Source organism: Oncorhynchus mykiss, chromosome 1, assembly GCF_013265735.2.
Source record: "Oncorhynchus mykiss isolate Arlee chromosome 1, USDA_OmykA_1.1, whole genome shotgun sequence".
In the NCBI taxonomy this organism is placed as follows: domain Eukaryota; kingdom Metazoa; phylum Chordata; class Actinopteri; order Salmoniformes; family Salmonidae; genus Oncorhynchus; species Oncorhynchus mykiss.
In genome coordinates, this window is record NC_048565.1 from 80285456 (window position 1) to 80306459 (window position 21004).

Here is a 21004-nt window from a genome sequence, read left to right on the forward strand (position 1 = left end):
TCCCTCTATACAGTTTTCCCCCATTCCTCCCTCTATACAGTTTTCCCCCATTCCTCCCTCTATACAGTTTTCCCCCATTCCTCCCTCTCTATAAAGGTTTTCCCCATCCCTCCATTCCTCCCTCATTAGTTTTTCCCCCATCCCTCCCTCTATACAGTTTTCCCCCATCCCTCCCTCTATACAGTTTTCCCCCATCCCTCCCTCTATACAGTTTTCCCCCATCCCTCCATTCCTCCCTCTATACAGTTTTCCCCCATCCCTCCATTCCTCCCTCTATACAGTTTTCCCCCATCCCTCCCTCTATACAGTTTTCCCCCATCCCTCCCTCTATACAGTTTTCCCCCATCCCTCCCTCTATACAGTTTTCCCCCATCCCTCCCTCTATACAGTTTTCCCCCATCCCTCCCTCTATACAGTTTTCCCCCATCCCTCCCTCTATACAGTTTTCCCCCATCCCTCCCTCTATACAGTTTTCCCCCATTCCTCCCTCTATACAGTTTTCCCCCATCCCTCCCTCTATACAGTTTTCCCCCATCCCTCCCTCTATACAGTTTTCCCCCATCCCTCCATTCCTCTCTCTATACAGTTTTCCCCCATCCCTCCCTCTATACAGTTTTCCCCCATCCCTCCCTCTATACAGTTTTCCCCCATCCCTCCATTCCTCCCTCTATACAGTTTTCCCCCATCCCTCCCTCTATACAGTTTTCCCCCATCCCTCCCTCTATACAGTTTTCCCCCATCCCTCCATTCCTCCCTCTATACAGTTTTCCCCCATCCCTCCCTCTATACAGTTTTCCCCCATCCCTCCATTCCTCTCTCTATACAGTTTTCCCCCATCCCTCCCTCTATACAGTTTTCCCCCATCCCTCCCTCTATACAGTTTTCCCCCATCCCTCCATTCCTCCCTCTATACAGTTTTCCCCCATCCCTCCCTCTATACAGTTTTCCCCCATCCCTCCCTCTATACAGTTTTCCCCCATCCCTCCATTCCTCCCTCTATACAGTTTTCCCCCATCCCTCCCTCTATACAGTTTTCCCCCATCCCTCCCTCTATACAGTTTTCCCCCATCCCTCCCTCTATACAGTTTTCCCCCATCCCTCCCTCTATACAGTTTTCCCCCATCCCTCCCTCTATACAGTTTTCCCCCATCCCTCCCTCTATACAGTTTTCCCCCATCCCTCCCTCTATACAGTTTTCCCCCATCCCTCCCTCTATACAGTTTTCCCCCATTCCTCCCTCTATACAGTTTTCCCCCATCCCTCCCTCTATACAGTTTTCCCCCATCCCTCCCTCTATACAGTTTTCCCCCATCCCTCCATTCCTCTCTCTATACAGTTTTCCCCCATCCCTCCCTCTATACAGTTTTCCCCCATCCCTCCCTCTATACAGTTTTCCCCCATCCCTCCCTCTATACAGTTTTCCCCCATCCCTCCATTCCTCTCTCTATACAGTTTTCCCCCATCCCTCCCTCTATACAGTTTTCCCCCATCCCTCCCTCTATACAGTTTTCCCCCATCCCTCCATTCCTCCCTCTATACAGTTTTCCCCCATCCCTCCCTCTATACAGTTTTCCCCCATCCCTCCCTCTATACAGTTTTCCCCCATCCCTCCATTCCTCCCTCTATACAGTTTTCCCCCATCCCTCCCTCTATACAGTTTTCCCCCATCCCTCCATTCCTCTCTCTATACAGTTTTCCCCCATCCCTCCCTCTATACAGTTTTCCCCCATCCCTCCCTCTATACAGTTTTCCCCCATCCCTCCATTCCTCCCTCTATACAGTTTTCCCCCATCCCTCCCTCTATACAGTTTTCCCCCATCCCTCCCTCTATACAGTTTTCCCCCATCCCTCCATTCCTCCCTCTATACAGTTTTCCCCCATCCCTCCCTCTATACAGTTTTCCCCCATCCCTCCCTCTATACAGTTTTCCCCCATCCCTCCCTCTATACAGTTTTCCCCCATCCCTCCCTCTATACAGTTTTCCCCCATCCCTCCCTCTATACAGTTTTCCCCCATCCCTCCCTCTATACAGTTTTCCCCCATCCCTCCCTCTATACAGTTTTCCCCCATCCCTCCCTCTATACAGTTTTCCCCCATCCCTCCCTCTATACAGTTTTCCCCCATTCCTCCCTCTATACAGTTTTCCCCCATCCCTCCCTCTATACAGTTTCCCCCCATCCCTCCCTCTATACAGTTTTCCCCCATCCCTCCATTCCTCTCTCTATACAGTTTTCCCCCATCCCTCCCTCTATACAGTTTTCCCCCATCCCTCCCTCTATACAGTTTTCCCCCATCCCTCCATTCCTCCCTCTATACAGTTTTCCCCCATCCCTCCCTCTATACAGTTTTCCCCCATCCCTCCACTCCTCCCTCTATACAGTTTTCCCCCATCCCTCCCTCTATACAGTTTTCCCCCATCCCTCCCTCTATACAGTTTTCCCCCATCCCTCCCTCTATACAGTTTTCCCCCATCCCTCCATTCCTCCCTCTATACAGTTTTCCCCCATCCCTCCATTCCTCCCTCTATACAGTTTTCCCCCATTCCTCCCTCTATACAGTTTTCCCCCATCCCTCCATTCCTCCCTCTATACAGTTTTCCCCCATCCCTCCATTCCTCCCTCTATACAGTTTTCCCCCATCCCTCCCTCTATACAGTTTTCCCCCATCCCTCCATCCCTCCCTCTATACAGTTTTCCCCCATCCCTCCCTCTATACAGTTTTCCCCCATCCCTCTCTCTATACAGTTTTCCCCCATCCCTCCATTCCTCTCTCTATACAGTTTTCCCCCATCCCTCCCTCTATACAGTTTTCCCCCATCCCTCCCTCTATACAGTTTTCCCCCATCCCTCCCTCTATACAGTTTTCCCCCATCCCTCCCTCTATACAGTTTTCCCCCATCCCTCCCTCTATACAGTTTTCCCCCATCCCTCCCTCTATACAGTTTTCCCCCATTCCTCCCTCTATACAGTTTTCCCCCATTCCTCCCTCTATACAGTTTTCCCCATCCCTCCCTCTATACCGTTTTCCCCCATCCCTCCATCCCTCCCTCTATACAGTTTTCCCCCATCCCTCTCTCTATACAGTTTTCCCCCATCCCTCCCTCTATACAGTTTTCCCCCATCCCTCCATTCCTCTCTCTATACAGTTTTCCCCCATCCCTCCCTCTATACAGTTTTCCCCCATCCCTCCCTCTATACAGTTTTCCCCCATCCCTCCCTCTATACAGTTTTCCCCCATCCCTCCCTCTATACAGTTTTCCCCCATCCCTCCCTCTATACAGTTTTCCCCCATTCCTCCCTCTATACAGTTTTCCCCCATCCCTCCCTCTATACAGTTTTCCCCCATCCCTCCATTCCTCCCTCTATACAGTTTTCCCCCATCCCTCCCTCTATACAGTTTTCCCCCATTCCTCCCTCTATACAGTTTTCCCCCATCCCTCCCTCTATACAGTTTTCCCCCATCCCTCCATCCCTCCCTCTATACAGTTTTCCCCCATTCCTCCCTCTATACAGTTTTCCCCCATCCCTCCCTCTATACAGTTTTCCCCCATCCCTCCATTCCTCCCTCTATACAGTTTTCCCCCATTCCTCCCTCTATACAGTTTTCCCCCATCCCTCCCTCTATACAGTTTTCCCCCATCCCTCCCTCTATACAGTTTTCCCCCATCCCTCCCTCTATACAGTTTTCCCCCATCCCTCCCTCTATACAGTTTTCCCCCATCCCTCCATTCCTCCCTCTATACAGTTTTCCCCCATTCCTCCCTCTATACAGTTTTCCCCCATCCCTCCCTCTATACAGTTTTCCCCCATCCCTCCCTCTATACAGTTTCCCCATCCCTCCCTCTATACAGTTTTCCCCCATCCCTCCCTCTATACAGTTTTCCCCCATCCCTCCCTCTATACAGTTTTCCTCCATTCCTCCCTCTATACAGTTTTCCCCCATCCCTCCCTCTATACAGTTTTCCCCCATCCCTCCCTCTATACAGTTTCCCCCATCCCTCCCTCTATACAGTTTTCCCCCATCCCTCCCTCTATACAGTTTTCCCCCATCCCTCCCTCTATACAGTTTTCCTCCATTCCTCCCTCTATACAGTTTTCCCCCATCCCTCCCTCTATACAGTTTTCCCCCATCCCTCCCTCTATACAGTTTTCCCCCATCCATCCATTCCTCCCTCTATACAGTTTTCCCCCATCCCTCCCTCTATACAGTTTTCCCCCATCCCTCCCTCTATACAGTTTTCCCCCATCCCTCCCTCTATACAGTTTTCCCCCATCCCTCCATTCCTCTCTCTCATAAATGTTTTCCCCCACCCCCCCATTGCTCCCTCTCTATAAATGTTTTCCTCCATCCCTCCATTCTGCTCCCTCTATACAGTTTTCCCCCATCCCCCCATTCCTCTCCCTCTAAACAGTTTTCCCCCATCCCTCTCTCTAAGGAGCCTTAGATATGCTGGTGAGGTCTAACAGGTTGTGTGGTTGAAGACCATCCAGTTCAAATAACAACCAACATAAGCATGACATGACCAGAATAACAACAGAAACAGCAAATGAGCCGAAGACGGCTTCACAGACACAAATTAACAAACAGTTACTGACATCCATCAAACTTAGACACTCAAAAGAACCACGAAAGAGACAAGGCAAACTGAAAGAGGACATTTAAGCGTTAAGAAGAAGAGAGACGACCCAGAAGAAGAAATGGAGAGATGTGGGAAAATACCAGATTAGATCTCGCCGTGTAGTACAGCTCTTCTGCACAGTCCAAAAAAGGGTCAGAGTCGGGCTGTTCAACAGGCAGAGTGAGAAAGACCCGTTAATTCAAAGTTAATGCCATCCAATCAGAGAAAGGGATTAAAGCAGGGGAGAGGATGGATAAGAGAGGTAGGGAGTGAGGGATGAGAGTGAGGGGAGAGAAGAGGGGTGACCATGCATGCCGTATGAACCCTGCACTGAAACCTCAGCCAGGGGCGCATTCAGACAAATTTAGGAGAAAGAAGGACAGGGAATATGCTACACTCAGACATTTATAATATGGAAGACTTGAGATCAGAAATGCATTAATTGGGATTTAAAATTCAGCAGAGTCTCAGCTAATGGGGCCTATCTATGTTTATTTTTCCTGTTACGGCACCGACACACAGGGTTCAGCCACAGTTGTATCAGGGGGACACTGCAGGACCAGGCTACTCACCAGCTCATGATGGGGCTCTGTCTCCTTCCTCAACGGGGGGTCAAACTTCACCTGGCCAACTAGGGAGAGAGAGAGCGAGCAATAGAGAGAGAGAGAGCGAAAGCAATAGAGAGAGAGAGCGAAAGCAATAGAGAGAGAAAGCAATAGAAAGAGAGAGAGAAAGCAATAGAGAGAGAGAAAGCAATAGAGAGAGAGAAAGCAAGAGAGAGAGAGAGAAAGCAATAGAGAGAGAGAGAAAGCAATAGAGAGAGAGAAAGCAAGAGAGAGAGCGAGAGAAGTTTAACTGTACAGCTGCAGGTAGAGATAGATGAGTGAGTGTGTTGAGGTACTTTAACAGAGTGTGTGCGCTCCTTCACTGCATGGTTTGAGGAGCCGTTCATCTGTGGAAGCTGAAAAGAGTAGATTATACTCATGCCAACGTTAATCCTGACAGACAGAGGTTCACTAAACTGTGATTACCATGAACTCACAAAGAAATGAATGTGTCAGTCACTCCACACCACAGATTAAGCACACTGCCAATAACCACAGACTGATAAAACTGAATCCACCACAGCCACACAGAGTCAGCCTAGTCCTGGACTAAAAAGCACATTCAATGGTGATTCTCCACTAAACATGCTTTGTAGTCCAGGAGTCGGCTCAATCTGGGTCCGGGAAACTGGTCCAGTCACACAGACACTTACAGGTGATCTCAGACAGCGTCTTCCCTTCCCTGGTGCTCCTGCTGGTGGAGCGAATCCGATGGGGAACAGACACAGGAGACTGTCAGGAAGAAAACAGAATAGAATACCTAAATATCCAACACACATACATTACATACAGTTGAAGTCGGAAGTTTACATACACTTAGGTTGGAGTCATTAAAACGCGTTCTTCAACCACTCCACAAATTTCTTGTAAAAAAACTGTAGTTTTGACAAGTTGGTTAGGACATCCACTTTGTGCATGACAAGTAATTTTTCCAGCAATTGTTTACAGACAGATTATTTCACTTATAATTCACTGTATCACAATTCCAGTAGGTCAGAAGTTTACATACACTAAGTTGACTGTGCCTTTAAACAGCTTGGAAAATTCCAGAAAATGATGTCATGGCTTTAGAAGATTCTGATAGGCTAATTGACATCATTTGAGTCAATTGGAGGTGTACTTGTAGATGCATTTCAAGGCCTACCTTCAAACGCAGTGCCTCTTTGCTGGACATCATTTGAGTCAATTGGAGGTGTACCTGTGGATGTATTTCAAGGCCTACCTTCAAACTCAGTACCTCTTTGCTTGACATCATGGGAAAATCAAAATAAATCAGCCAAGACCACAGGTAAAAAATTGTAGACCTCCACAAGTCTGGTTCAAGTCTGTGAGCAATTTCCAAACACCTGAAGTTACCACGTTCATCTGTACAAACAAAGGTACACAAGTATAAACACCATGGGACCACGCAGCCGTCATACCGCTCAGGAAGGAGACGCGTTCTGTCTCCTAGAGATGAACGTACTTTGGTGCGAAAAGTTCAAATAAATCCCAGAACAACAGCAAAGGACCTTGTGAAGATGCTGGAGGAAACATGTACAAAAGTATCTATATCCACAGTAAAACAAGTCTTATATCGACAACCTGAAAGGCCGCTCAGCAAGGAAGAAGCCACTGCTCCAAAAGTGCCATAAAAAAAGCCAGACTACAGTTTGTAGCTGCACATGGGGACAAAGATCATACATTTTGGAGAAATGTCCTCTGGTCTGATGAAACAAAAATAGAACTGTTTGGCCATAATGACCATCGTTATGTTTGGAGAAAACAAGGGGAGGCTTGCAAACCGAAGAACACCATCCAAACCATGAAGCACGGGGGTGGCAGCATCATGTTGTGGGGGTGCTTTGCTCAGGAGGGACTGGTGCACTTCACAAAATAAATGGCATGAGGAACGAAAATTACGTGGATATATTGAAGCACCATCTCAAGACATCAGTCAGAAAGTTAAAGCTTGGCCGCAAATGGGTCTTCCAAATGGACAATGACCCCAAGCATGCTTCCAAAGTTGTGGCTTAAGGACAACAAAATCAAGGTACTGGAGTGGCCATCACAAAGCCCTGACCTCAATCCAATAGAAAATGTGTGGGCAGACCTGAAAAAGTGTGTGCGAGCAAGGAGGCCTACAAACCTGACTCAGTTACACCAGCTCTGTCAGGAGCAATGGGCCAAAATTCACCCAACTTACTGTGGGAAGCTTGTGGAAGGCTACCTGAAACGTTTGACCCAAGTTAAACAATTTAAAGGCAATGCTACCAAATACTAATTGAGTGTATGTAAACTTCTGACCCACTGGGAATGTGATGACAGAAATAAAATCTGAAAGAAATCATTCTCTTTAATATTATTCTGACAATTCACATTCTTAAAATAAAGTGTTGATCCTAACTGACCTTAGACAGGGAATATTTACTCTGATTAAATATCAGGAATTGTGAAAAACTGAGTTTGAATATATTTGGCTACGGTATATGTAAACGTCCAACTTCAACTGTACATATACACACATCATCATCACGCACACATAACCCAACTCATGTTGCTTAAAATTACAATAATGCTTAAATTAGTGTCATTCCTCAGTCCAATAACTGTACAGTAGTATTATTAAATCCTGTGCAAACTTCATCTAACAAAAACAGAATTCAACCTCTCTCTGAGGGAAAAGGATAGTGCTGAGCATCCAAGAGAATCTACTGTCACTAAGATGTGTATATTTGAAGGGACTGAAACTGTTCTGACCTCTGACCTATGAGTCAGGGAAAATTAGAACAATGGCCCAGTCAGTCACAACAACCTCTCCGCCTCCACGGCAGCAACAGAACACAGCAAAGACAGACCACACTGCAAACAGGCAATTAAACCATGGCAACGCAAGGCAGCAGGAGATGTCTCAACAAAAACAAAAGATGCAGATCAAGGAGCTCAAATTCACATATCATCCATTGACTTTGGTGGAAGTTTCCTTTACCAGTCTTCTTGTGAGACCAAACACATACTGATATATACACACTACATATAGATAGAACCCCGCAGCTCGACCTCACCTCAGCATACCTAACAAGTTCTAATTACTACATGCATGTTCATGCACTACACCCACCCTTGGCCTAGCACATAGCCAGACAAATCAAAAGCCTGTTAAGATTAGCTTTAACAAACCAATGTACAAAAACAATAGAAGGAATGTTTGAGCTGGGAGTAACTTATTCTCAGTTTAACTGCATGTAGCCAGCAGCATACCACCCTGCGCCAGCAGCATACCACCATGCGCCAGCAGCATACCACCATGCGCCAGCAGTAGCATACCACCCTGCGCCAGCAGCATACCACCCTGCACCAGCAGTAGCATACCACCATGCGTCAGCAGCATACCACCCTGCGCCAGCAGTAGCATACCACCCTGCGCCAGCAGCATACCACCATGCGCCAGCAGTAGCATACCACCCTGTGCCAGCAGTACCATACCACCCTGCGCCAGCAGTACCATACCACCCTGCGCCAGCAGCATACCACCATGCGCCAGCAGTAGCATACCACCCTGTGCCAGCAGTACCATACCACCCTGCGCCAGCAGCATACCACTATGCGCCAGCAGCATACCACCCTGTGCCAGCAGTAGCATACCACCCTGTGCCAGCAGTAGCATACCACCCTGCGCCAGCAGTAGCATACCACCCTGCGCCAGCAGTAGCATGCCACCCTGCGCCAGTAGCAGCATGCCACCCTGCGCCAGCAGCATGCCACCCTGCACCAGCAGCATAGCACCCTGCGCCAGCAGCATACCACCCTGCGAAAGCAGCATACCACCCTGCGCCAGCAGCATACTACAGCAGCATACCACCCTGCGCCAGCAGCAGCATACCACCCTGCACCAGCAGTAGCATACCACCATGCGCCAGCAGTAGCATACCACCATGTGCCAGCAGCATACCACAGCAGCATACCACAGCAGCATACCACCCTGCGCCAGCAGCAGCGCACCAGCAGCAGCATACCACCATGCGCCAGCAGCATACCACCCTGCGCCAGCAGTAGCATACCACCCTGTGCCAGCAGTAGCATACCACCCTGCGCCAGCAGTAGCATACCACCCTGCGCCAGCAACAGCATACCACCCTGCGCCAGCAGGAGCATACCACCCTTCGCCAGCAGCATGCCACCCTGCGCCAGCAGCATACCACCCTGCACCAGCAGCAGCATACCACCATGCGCCAGCAGCATACCACCCTGCGCCAGCAGCATACCACAGCAGCATACCACCCTGCGCCAGCAGCAGCATACCACCCGTACCACCCTGCGCCAGCAGCAGCATACCACACTGCGCCAGCAGCATAATACCACTGCTGGCTTGCTTCTGAAGCCAAGCAGAGTTAGTCCCTGGATGGGAGACCAGACGCTGCTGGAAGTGGTGTTGGAGGGCCAGAAGGAGGCACTCTTTCTCCAGTGCAGTGATTGGGGACATTTCCCCTGTGTAGGGTGCTATATTTTGGATGGGACGTTTAATGGGTGTCCTGACTCTCTGTGGTCACTAAAGATCCCATGGCACTTATTGTAAGAGTAGGAGTGTTAACCCTGGTGTCCTGGCTAAATTCCCCAATCTAGCCCTCATACTGTCACCAGTTTACAATTGGCTCATTCCTCTCCCCTGTAACTATTCCCCAGGTCGTTGCTGTAAATGAGAATGTGTTCTCAGTCAACTCACCTGGTAAAATAAAAAATAGCCTATTCACGCCTAAAACACAATCTTCAAAATCCCACATGCAGATAGATTGAACAAAGTAAGTAACACCAACTCCATGAGCAGGGTTCATTGACAAGGTCCAGTCTACCTGAGCACACACAGATTGGTGTTAGTTAGTGCTCTGTTACTACAGGTACTGATCACCAAGGTACTGGTACAGTTCTAATGCAGGCCACACTGGTACCTTCTTGCGGATGGCAAAGCGAGGAGCTCGCCGAGCACCAGGGGTGATGGGAAGGAAGTGGCCCCTATACTTAAACTGAGGAAGGAGCAGAGAGAGGGATAATGGAGGAGAGAGAAAATATGTAGAACTCTGACAGTAAAGAGATCAGAAAGATGGTAAGACCAATGAGGAGAGGTGTCAGTCTTCATCCTGCCATTTGATTGGATAAACCTGGAGCTGTAAAGGTTGGGGTGGTGATTGTACCTCTGGTTCAGGGTCGTCATCATCAAAGTCATTGTATGTGGTGTGGTCTGGGTTGTTGGCTTTGTCCAGCAGCTCGATGGCCAGGGTTCGACTGAGAGGCTGTGACACAAATGGGTGCTGTGGACACAGGAAGAGGATGTGAGGTCACAGCCTACAGGATGGCCATTGCATTTCCACTTCTCTAAACTGGTAATCAATGATTGGCTGGTTAACATGTTTTCTTGACAGACACTGAAATCTAGTGTTTCCATTTAGACTGGGGGTACCTGTAATAGTTTCTCTGCTGTTGGCCTCTTCTTGGGATTTTTCGTCAGGGACAATTTGACAAAATGATGGAAATTATTTCCCCTTTCATAGGAGGAGACAGAACAAACAGATACATGTTAGAGCATTTCTGATTGTAATATGAATTGAAAAATCAGGGGTTGGAACCTAAATTATTTTCTAATTGTTTCATTCTGAACAGAATCACTATTTTTGGGGGTTCTGTTCCACTGTTTCGACCAGCAAAATAAAGTTGGAACCCCAAAAAAGTTGGGGTTTATATTGTTCCTTTCTGGTCCTTTTGTAACCTGTGAAATACAACAGTTTACATTTAGCTCATTAAATGACTTCACCAATCAGCGCACATAGAGCAGGCAAGCTGGTTGTTAACATGCGTGATGGACAGACAAGTGTAGTCTTTGGCGCAAGAAGCGGCTAAAATTTAGCAGGTGGGGAGAGAGCGAGAGAGGTTTGAGGAGGAGGCTTGAAGCACTGGGAATTAGAGATTGATATGGGAGTGAAAATGTATTAATATGTTGGCAATGCTTGTCCCGTAATTTTTTTCCCTGTAAGGTCCTGATCCCGCAACAGTTCTATAACCTCAGAACTTTCCTGTCCCGTCCCGATAAAAATCACTCCCGTCCCGTGCTCATGTGGATGCAGAATTAGGAAGTATTGAAAATAATTTCAGTCATGCAATATGCGACTGAGATGAGGTTGTCTTCCCTATTTCAGTTAAATGCACTGACTGTAGGCCTAAGTCTCTCTGGATAAGAGCATATTCTAAAGGACCTAAATGTATATCGATTAAGGCTGGAGGATGAGGACAGAGACCCCAGCAGGACGGTCTGCACATAACAGCATCGGCATAAATCTGTAGCCTCCAGTTGAGCACTGCCCATATATGAACAGCGGCAGTACTGCACAAGTCGGATTGGGAAGGGGCTACAGTAGCCTAAACATGCACATACACTGACAAAAACAGATTTTTCATTTCCCTCTTCACAGCAGAAATACACGAAGAATTGGGCTTGACGGTAAAGTGAGTAGAGCAGGTATACTGCTTGAGGCTGCTTGTCCCACTCTCCAGTTGATAGACTATTTGTTTAAACAGCAGCATTTCTTACAAGACATGTATTACTGGATCAAGGTGCGAGATTGAGCCGACAGAAGGGGGAAATCTACAATTTATTTTGTATTTATTTTTATTAAGTAAACTATATTAGGCCAAGCCAACAGAGTTGGTGTTTTTACAAAATGCTTCACAAATGACATATTTATGCTCAAAAAACTATTCCTGTACTGCCCGTTCCTGTAGACTATTGATCCTGTCCTGTCCCGAACTTCACAGAACTTCACTCCTGACAGAATCCCGCAAGACCCTCCGGAGTCCTGTTCCTGTGTCGAACTCTACTTGGCATCTTCAGACATGCATTATCTGAATTAGAGTCACATATTTATACATGTGACATTGAATGTCCTTTGAGCTAGCTAGCTAACAAGATTGTGTGTGCAGAGTGGCACCAGAATTAATAAAACATCTTGCCTTCTTGAAGTTTATAAATCCAACATGAACCGTGATAACTAGGCCTATAGCAGGAACCCAGTTCCTGGAGAGCTACCCTGTAGGTTTTCAATCCAACCCCAGTTGTAACTAACCTGGTTCAGCTTATCAACCAGCTAATTATTAGAATCAGGTGTGATAGATTAGGGTTGGAGTGAAAACCTACAGGACAGTAGCTCTCCAGGAACAGGGTTGGAGAGCCCTGGCCTATAATATCCTTAACTAGCATTGAACAAGTTCATTCATTCTTCTCTAGTTAATAAAGAAAATCTCTCTCCCTATCTTCTGAGTCACGATTGCAATGTCAGTACAGTAGCCTATGCTTCAGAGGGGGGAGGGGCCACAGTAGCCTACGCTTCAGAGGGGGGAGGGGCTACAGTAGCCTACGCTTCAGAGGGGGGAGGGGCTACAGTAGCCTATGCTTCAGAGAGGGGGGGGGCTACAGTAGCCTATGCTTCGGAGAGGGGAGGGGCTACAGTAGCCTACGCTTCAGAGAGGGGGGAGGGGCTACAGTAGCCTATGCTTCAGAGAGGGGGGGGGGGCTACAGTAGCCTACGCTTCAGAGGGGGGAGGGGCTACAGTAGCCTACGCTTCAGAGGGGGGAGGGGCTAAAGTAGCCTATGCTTCAGAGAGGGGGGGGGGCTACAGTAGCCTATGCTTCGGAGAGGGGACGGGCTACAGTAGCCTATGCTTCGGAGAGGGGAGGGGCTACAGTAGCCTATGCTTCGGAGAGGGGAGGGGCTACAGTAGCCTAAACATGCACATACACTGACAAACATTTTCAGCTTGCAGGCAGACACTGGAATATGTTTCTAAGTGACAGAGTGAGGACTTTGCATAGGCGCTTTGGTGCATTTTTTTGTGGGACTAGAAAAATGCCTGGAACGTAAAAGAACGTTCCCGTGTGTCTCAGTTGGTAGAGCATGGAGTTGTGGGTTTGATTCCCACGGGGGACTAGTACGGGGGGGAAAGCATGAAAATGTATGCATGCACTACGATAAGTTGCTATGGATAAGAGCTTCTGCTAAATGACTAAAATGTAAATTAACCAGTTCCCAGCATTTTAAATAATGGTTCCATTCCAGTACTGATCACTTTTGTTCCGTTCCTTGAAAACGTTTGTTCTTTTCCAGTTTTCGGTTCTGTTCCCTGAACAGTTTCCAATCCCTGCTATTCACAGAGGAGAACATGAACGCTTACCACTTCCCTTTGTCTTTCAATTTGGGCGGCTGGAAATTACTCTTTGTCATCAAGAAAAGGGCCCTGGAAAGTAAGAAAATAGACTTGATTGGTAGAACAAAAAGTACAAGAAATATCCAGCATCACATCACATTGTCAAGACTTCATTCACACATCCCCCAGCACACATACTACCTCATGGGGTGCAGGTCAAACATAGGAGGCTGCAGCTCGGCCAGCTCAATGGCAGTGATGCCCACGGCCCAGATATCACACAGCTGGTTGTAGCCTCCCTTCCTTTCCACTGCTGCCACCTCTGGAGCCATCCTGAGAGGAGGGAGAGGGAAAAAATAGGGATCAAAAAATAAAAGAGTACTTAACATCAGTCATGTTAAGTGGAGAGTCATGTTAAATGATTGTGAGTCAATCAATTCCAGCCATAACACTAATCATAACACTGTCCAGAGCAATATGAATGGTCTGTCACATCCTAAGATCAATAAGTAAATTAACCACACCATCATGTCAGAGCCCACCCAGTGTGACACCAAGGGGAGGGACCAGGGGTGAAGCTCACCAGTATGGAGTTCCAATGAAGGACTTCCTCTTAGCCAGCGTGGCAGTGATCTGTGCTGATACACCAAAGTCAGCTAAGGAGAAAGAGGGGAAATTGAGAGAAAATTAGCAAAAGATAAGAGGTACAGGTATACAGTAGGTAACTTAGGCTGTGTTTAGACAGGCTCTAGCCAGATCTGATTTGAAAAGATCTGATGTGATTGGCCAAAAGACCAATTAGTGGCAAAAAAATATCTGAATTGGGCTGCCTATGTGAACACAGCCTAAGTAGTCAAGGTGAGGCTTTGGGAACTGACATCTGGTTGAAGGGAAAGCAATGGTTGTCAAAGACCTTACCTAATTTCACATAGCCGTTGTCTGTCAATAGAATATTTGCTCCCTATGAGAAAAAGTTATAGGTTCAGGCAAAAAATAACCACACCAAACAAGGTTTGAAAGTCAATCGTCTCTACTTGAAAGCACGCTTATTGCCATCATTGACATGGCATTACCTTAATGTCTCTGTGCATTTTGCCTTTGTTGTGGAGATAGTACAAACCCTGTAAGGAAGGGAGAAAACAACATATCACTAATTCTTAGTCAATCTGACCCGTAGATTCACACGTCAGCAGGGGAACAAATGGTACCTGGAGGGTTTCCCGTGACATATACGCAATCTGAGACTCGGACAGAGGCCCAGTCACTGGACAGGAGGGAGGAAGAGGGCAGAGTTTAAGAGCAAGGCAAAGTATCTGAAGCATTTCATACACAGGTTTGAGATCAACACCAGATGTTTGACTTACGAGTGCTATTTACTGTGCTGGCTGGCTGGCTATGACAGCTTAAGTGGGAGAGTGGAAAGAGTGTGGATATTGATTGTAACAAGCTTTCATCTATTGTGCTTTATGGTCTGTTTTAAGATGAAAACACAGCTATTCTATTAGGGTGACTGTGAGCATGGGTGAATGCATAGGTCACCACAGTGTGAGTGACTTTGTGAATGTGGGAACGGGTGTGTGCTTGAAGAGACTATGTGCGCTCGTGTGTGTGTGTGTACTACCGTGATAAATATCCTGCAGAGATCCTCCTCCGCAGTACTCCATGCTGATCCATAATTTATCTCTCCTGAAGGAGAAGGGACAGACCACAAGATAGCAAGACTGATGCTGTGAGTCGTGCTGTCCCAATCAGACAAGTCTCGATTAGACCAAAGACGGACATTTTAGCTGTACTTTAAATTTTGCTCCATCCAAAACGACAACATAGTCAATATCATGCCTGAAATAGCTGTATCAACTTCAGGAGAGTTGTAATACTGTCTATCCATACCGGATCTATCAGTATGCCAGTCTTACCGGAGATAGCTGCCGAAGTAGGCCACGATGTTGGAGTGTTTGCAGTCCTTCATCACAATGATCTCCTGCTGCACCACCTCAAAGTCCTCACCTGTTGATCAAACAGTCAGTCATCCGATCAGTTACATGTTCAGGCCATAAAGCACTAGCCTGGTGGCTAGATCATGTTCAGGCCATAAAGCATTAGCCTGGTGGCTAGATCATGTTCAGGCCATAAAGCATTAGCCTGGTGGCTAGATCATGTTCAGGCCACAAAGCATTAGCCTGGTAGCTAGATCATGTTCAGGCCACAAAGCATTAGCCTGGTGGCTAGATCATGTTCAGGCCACAAAGCATTAGCCTGGTGGCTAGATCATGTTCAGGCCACAAAGCATTAGCCCGGTGGCTAGATCATGTTTAGGCCACAAACCATTAGCCTGGTGGCTAGATCATGTTCAGGCCATAAAGCACTAGCCAGGTGGCTAGATCATGTTCAGGCCATAAAGCACTAGCCCGGTGGCTAGATCATGTTCAGGCCATAAAGCACTAGCCTGGTGGCTAGATCATGTTCAGGCCACAAAGCACTAGCCCGGTGTCCTAGATCATGTTTAGGCCACAAAGCATTAGCCTGGTGGCTAGATCATGTTCAGGCCATAAAGCACTAGCCAGGTGGCTAGATCATGTTCAGGCCATAAAGCACTAGCCAGGTGGCTAGATCATGTTCAGGCCATAAAGCACTAGCCTGGTGGCTAGATCATGTTCAGGCCACAAAGCACTAGCCCGGTGTCCTAGATCATGTTTAGGCCACAAAGCATTAGCCTGGTGGCTAGATCATGTTCAGGCCATAAAGCACTAGCCAGGTGGCTAGATCATGTTCAGGCCATAAAGCACTAGCCCGGTGGCTAGATCATGTTCAGGCCACAAAGCACTAGCCTGGTGGCTAGATCATGTTCAGGCCATAAAGCACTAGCCCGGTGGCTAGATCATGTTTAGGCCATAATGCACTTGCCCGGTGACTAGATCATGTTCAGGCCATAAAGCACTAGCCCGGTAGCTAGATCATGTTTAGGCCATAAAGCACTAGCCCGGTGTCCTAGATCATGTTTAGGCCATAAAGCACTAGCCCGGTGTCCTAGATCATGTTTAGGCCATAAAGCACTAGCCCGGTGGCTAGATCATGGTTAGGCCATAAAGCACTAGTCCGGTGGCTAGATCATGTTTAGGCCATAAAGCACTAGCCCGGTGTCCTAGATCATGTTCAGGCCACAAAGCATTAGCCTGGTGGCTAGATCATGTTCAGGCCACAAAGCATTAGCCCGGTGGCTAGATCATGTTTAGGCCACAAAGCATTAGCCTGGTGGCTAGATCATGTTCAGGCCATAAAGCACTAGCCAGGTGGCTAGATCATGTTCAGGCCATAAAGCACTAGCCCGGTGGCTAGATCATGTTCAGGCCATAAAGCACTAGCCTGGTGGCTAGATCATGTTCAGGCCACAAAGCATTAGCCTGGTGGCTGGATCATGTTCAGGCCACAAAGCACTAGCCTGGTGGCTAGATCATGTTCAGGCCACAAAGCACTAGCCTGGTGGCTAGATCATGTTCAGGCCATAAAGCACTAGCCTGGTAGCTAGATCATGTTTAGGCCATAAAACACTAGCCCGGTGTCCTAAATCATGTTTAGGCCATAAAACACTAGCCCGGTGTCCTAGATCATGTTTAGGCCATAAAGCACTCGCCCGGGGTCCTAGATCATGGTTAGGCCATAAAGCACTAGCTCGGTGGCTAGATCATGGTTAGGCCATAAAGCACTAGCCCAGTGGCTAGATCATGGTTTGGCCATAAACCACTATCCCGGTGGCTAGATCTGTTTGTGCTTTAGCCACATCCACGTGACATGTTGTTGTCATGCCATACAACGATAGAGAAGTTAGCTTAAGCATAAACAGACACGGCTACCAGGCCAAGACAGCAAAGCATTTGTCGCAAGACACAGACACCAAGACATGAAATCTTTTCAAATTCAAGCAGATGGTAAACATGATAGAACTTGTTTTGATCATCATTAGGCTGTGCGCAAGTGGAGGCTGTACAGGAAATATATTGATGCAGAAATTGAAAGCAGCGCTAACTGCATCAAATCCAGCTATTTTAGAACAACTTCAAACACTGGAACGTGTCTGAAAGAGCCCAGGCTTATATGAAATGACAGCACACCTCAGCATGGATAAAATAGCTAAAAAGACAATCATTTCAGTGGCGTGCCAGCTTAAAAATATATCTTATTCAAATGTAAAAGTGACTGTTTCAGTTGCTTCATCTATACTGTAAAAGTGAAATCAGTGAGACACTTGCATCCATCCACACTCAGAACCATCTCTGACAGATTGCTTTTGACAACATTAAGAATGGCTGTGGGTGAATATTGTAGAGTTGGCTTCTGCATACATAGGCTTAGCATACATAGGCTTACATAGTTCATGGATCAAGATGACCTTTGCACCCTTCGAGCTCTGACACCGAGGTGAAGGTCTACCGTCTGATGGAGACCCTGGCTGTGGCTTTCAGGTTTTATCTGGGTGTCGAGCCCCTCAGATATGTGACTGTCGAAGCAAATTAGTGCCCTTCCTGACCCATACCGCGAAAGCAAATCTCTGTTACTATGGTAATGAGTCTGACCCAAGGCCCCGGCAGCTATTTTGACAGGAAGTGTAGAAACACAGAGGACAAAAAGCATACAGCTGCAATCGTTCACGTAAGCCATAAAAACAAGTTATGCATAAAGGTTTATCCCTTTCCAGTCACCAAAACCTGCTATGAATTAATGTGGGTCAATGGCCAAATGATTCATCCTTGCGCAACTACCTATAACCTGCTAGCACCCTGAGCAGGGATAGAGCCACACAGCTTGCTAAGTGCTATCACTGTCACTGGGACATGGTAGGCTAGGCTATATCATCCAGCTACACCAGTGTTTACACCTGGACGCTGCAGCATGACAGCTTGATTCTGCGTCAAAGATGGCCCTGATGGGTGACTGTCCTCCTCCCGCAGTGGCATGTATTCATGGATGCCAAGGGAAGTCAGGGTTCCCCCCCCAAAATAGACCAAAAATAAATAACCAAAAATGAATCTCGTCTCAGTGTTTCATAATTTTCCTTCAATTCGCAAGAGGCTAAATTGTATCCCACAGGAGAAAGCATCCAAACGGGCGAAACAGCACCCGTCTCCTTAGGTGTAGACCATCTACATCTGCATTCGGAAAGGTTTCAGACCCCTACACTTTTTCCACATTGTGTTACGTTACAGGCTTATTCTAAAATATATAAAATTGTGTTTTTTCCTCATAAATCTAGACAATAACCCATAATGACAAAGAAATAAAAATAAAAATTATTTTGTGCAAATTTATAAAGAATACAAAACTGAAATATTACATTTTAAAAAAGTATTCAGAACCTTTACTCAGTACTTCTTTGAAGCACGTTTGGCAGCGATGACAGCCTCGAGTCTTCTTGGGTATGACGCTACAAGCTTGGCACACCTGTATTTGAGAGTTTCTCCCATTCTTCTCTGCAGATCCTCTCAAGCTCTGTCAGCTTGGATGGGGAGCGTCGCAGCACAGCTATTGTCAGGTCTCTCCAGAGATGTTCGATCGGGTTCGAGTCCTGGCTCTGGCAGGGCCACTCAAGTACATTGAGACTTATCCCGAAGCCACTCCTGCATTGTCTTGGCTGTGTGCTTAAGGTCATTGCCCAGTCTGAGGTCCTGAGTGCTCTGGAGCAGGTTTTCTTCAAGGATCTCTCTGTACTTTGCTCCGTTCATCTTTCCCCTCGATCCTGACTGGTCTCCCAGTCCCTGCCACTGAAAAACATCTCCCCAGCATGCTGCCACCACGCTTCACCGTTGGGATGGTGCCAGGTTTCCTCCAGACGTGGAGCTTGGCATTCAGGCCAAAGAGTTCAATCTTGGTTTCATGAGACCAGAGAATCTTGTTTCTCATGGTCTGAGAGTCCTTTAGGTGCCTTTTGGCAAACTCATGTGCCTTTTACTGAGGAGTGGCTTCTGTCTGGCCACTCTACCATAAAGGCCTGATTGGTGGAGTGCTGCAGGGAAGGTTCTCCCATAACCACAGAGGAACTCTGACCAAGGCCCTTCTCCCTCGATTGCTTAGTTTGGCCGGTTGGCCAGCTCTAGGAATTTAAGAATGATGGAGGCCACTGTGTTCTTGTAGACCTGTGTTCCCACTGGCCACTGTGTTCTTCCCTTCCCCAGAAGGGTACCAAAACATAATCCTGACTCAGAGGTCTACGGACAATTCCTTCAACCTCATGGATTGGTTTTTGCTTTGACATGCACAGTCAACTGTGGGACCTTATAAAGACAGGTGTGTGTCTCTTCAAATCATGTTCAATCATTTACCACATGTGGACTCCAGTCAAGGATCATCAATGGAAACAGGGTGCACCTGGGCTCAACTTCGAGTCTCATAGCAACGGGTCTGAAAAGTGACATAACTTATTTACATTAGTTATGTAAATCTGTTTTTTATACATTGGCAAACATTTCTAAAAACCTGTTAATGCTTTGTCATTATAGGGTATTCTGTGTAGATTGATGAGGGAGAAAAACTATTCAATACATTTTAGAATAAGGCTGTAACGTAACAAAATGTGGAAAAAGTGAAGGGGTCTGAATACTTTCCGAATGCACTGTGTCTGTTGCCGTCTGTATGACACTGACCTCCCTTGACAAAAAAAAGTATTAACTTCTTGCGGATCAGTGGGACGCTACCGTTTCGACAATTTCCGGTGAGCGCCAACATCAAATTAAATTGCGATAAATATTAAACTTTCATGAAATCACAAGTGCATTACATCAAAATAAAGCTTAACTTGTTGTTAATCCAGACGCTGTTTCAGATTTCAAAAGGGCTTTACGGCGAAAGCAAACCATGCGATTATCTGAGGACAGCACCCAGCACACAAATGCATAACAAATAATTTTCAACCAGGGAGTTGCGACACGAAAGTCAGAAATAGCTATATAACATATGCCTTACCTTTGAAGATAGTCAGTCTTCTGTTGGCACTCCAAAAGGTCCCAGTTACATTACAAATGGTCCTTTTGGTCGATCAAGTCCTTCTTTATATCCATAAAAACTCAGTTTAGCTGGCGCGCTTCAGTCAATAATCCACTCAGTTTCCCTCCCTCAAAATGCACACAAAATGAATCCCAAACGTTACCAGTAAACTTATCCAAACAAGTCAATCAATGTTTATAATCAAACCTTAGGTACCCTAATACGCAAATAAATGCTCAAATTTAAGACGAAAAATCGTTATTGTCTTTACCGGAGAAAAATACCAAAGAACGCGCTCTCATTCACGAGCTTGAAAACACTACAGCCAAAATGGGAGCCACCTAGAAAAACTACAATTTCTGGCAATTTTTTTCTAAAAACCAGCCTGAAACTCTTTCTAAAGACTGTTGACATCAAGTGGAAGCCCTAGGAACTGCAATCAGGCACGATTTTGCCCTATTATCAAAGTGCCAGGCATTGAAATCAGTGGTAGGGTGAAAAAAAGTTTTGGGGGATGGTTTGTCCACGGGGTTTCGCCTGCCATTTCCGTTCTGTTATACTCACAGATATTATTTGAACAGTTGTAGAAACTTCAGAGTGTTTTCTATCCAAATCTACCAATTATATGCATATCCTA

General features: G+C 46.8%; 1 protein-coding gene across 11 annotated transcripts in view; it reads right to left on the reverse strand.

The window, feature by feature from the left end:
• LOC110530293 (mitogen-activated protein kinase kinase kinase kinase 3) overlaps positions 1-21004 on the reverse strand; it is an 83204-nt gene that overhangs the window by 18816 nt on the left and 43384 nt on the right. For 5 of the 11 annotated variants that reach the window (XM_021613282.2, XM_021613272.2, XM_036986501.1 and 2 more), the window contains 14 exons: positions 15309-15399; positions 15014-15078; positions 14601-14656; positions 14466-14513; positions 14311-14353; positions 13976-14048; positions 13594-13725; positions 13420-13482; positions 10658-10739; positions 10392-10508; positions 10149-10223; positions 5877-5955; positions 5191-5249; positions 4720-4782 (listed from right to left, as the gene is read on the reverse strand). In XM_021613282.2, the coding sequence (XP_021468957.1) occupies positions 4720-4782; positions 5191-5249; positions 5877-5955; positions 10149-10223; positions 10392-10508; positions 10658-10739; positions 13420-13482; positions 13594-13725; positions 13976-14048; positions 14311-14353; positions 14466-14513; positions 14601-14656; positions 15014-15078; positions 15309-15399 (1046 nt within the window). The remainder of the gene's footprint in view (positions 1-4719; positions 4783-5190; positions 5250-5876; positions 5956-10148; positions 10224-10391; positions 10509-10657; positions 10740-13419; positions 13483-13593; positions 13726-13975; positions 14049-14310; positions 14354-14465; positions 14514-14600; positions 14657-15013; positions 15079-15308; positions 15400-21004) is intronic. The other 6 variants (XM_021613291.2, XM_036986520.1, XM_036986528.1 and 3 more) reach the window with 3 other exon arrangements.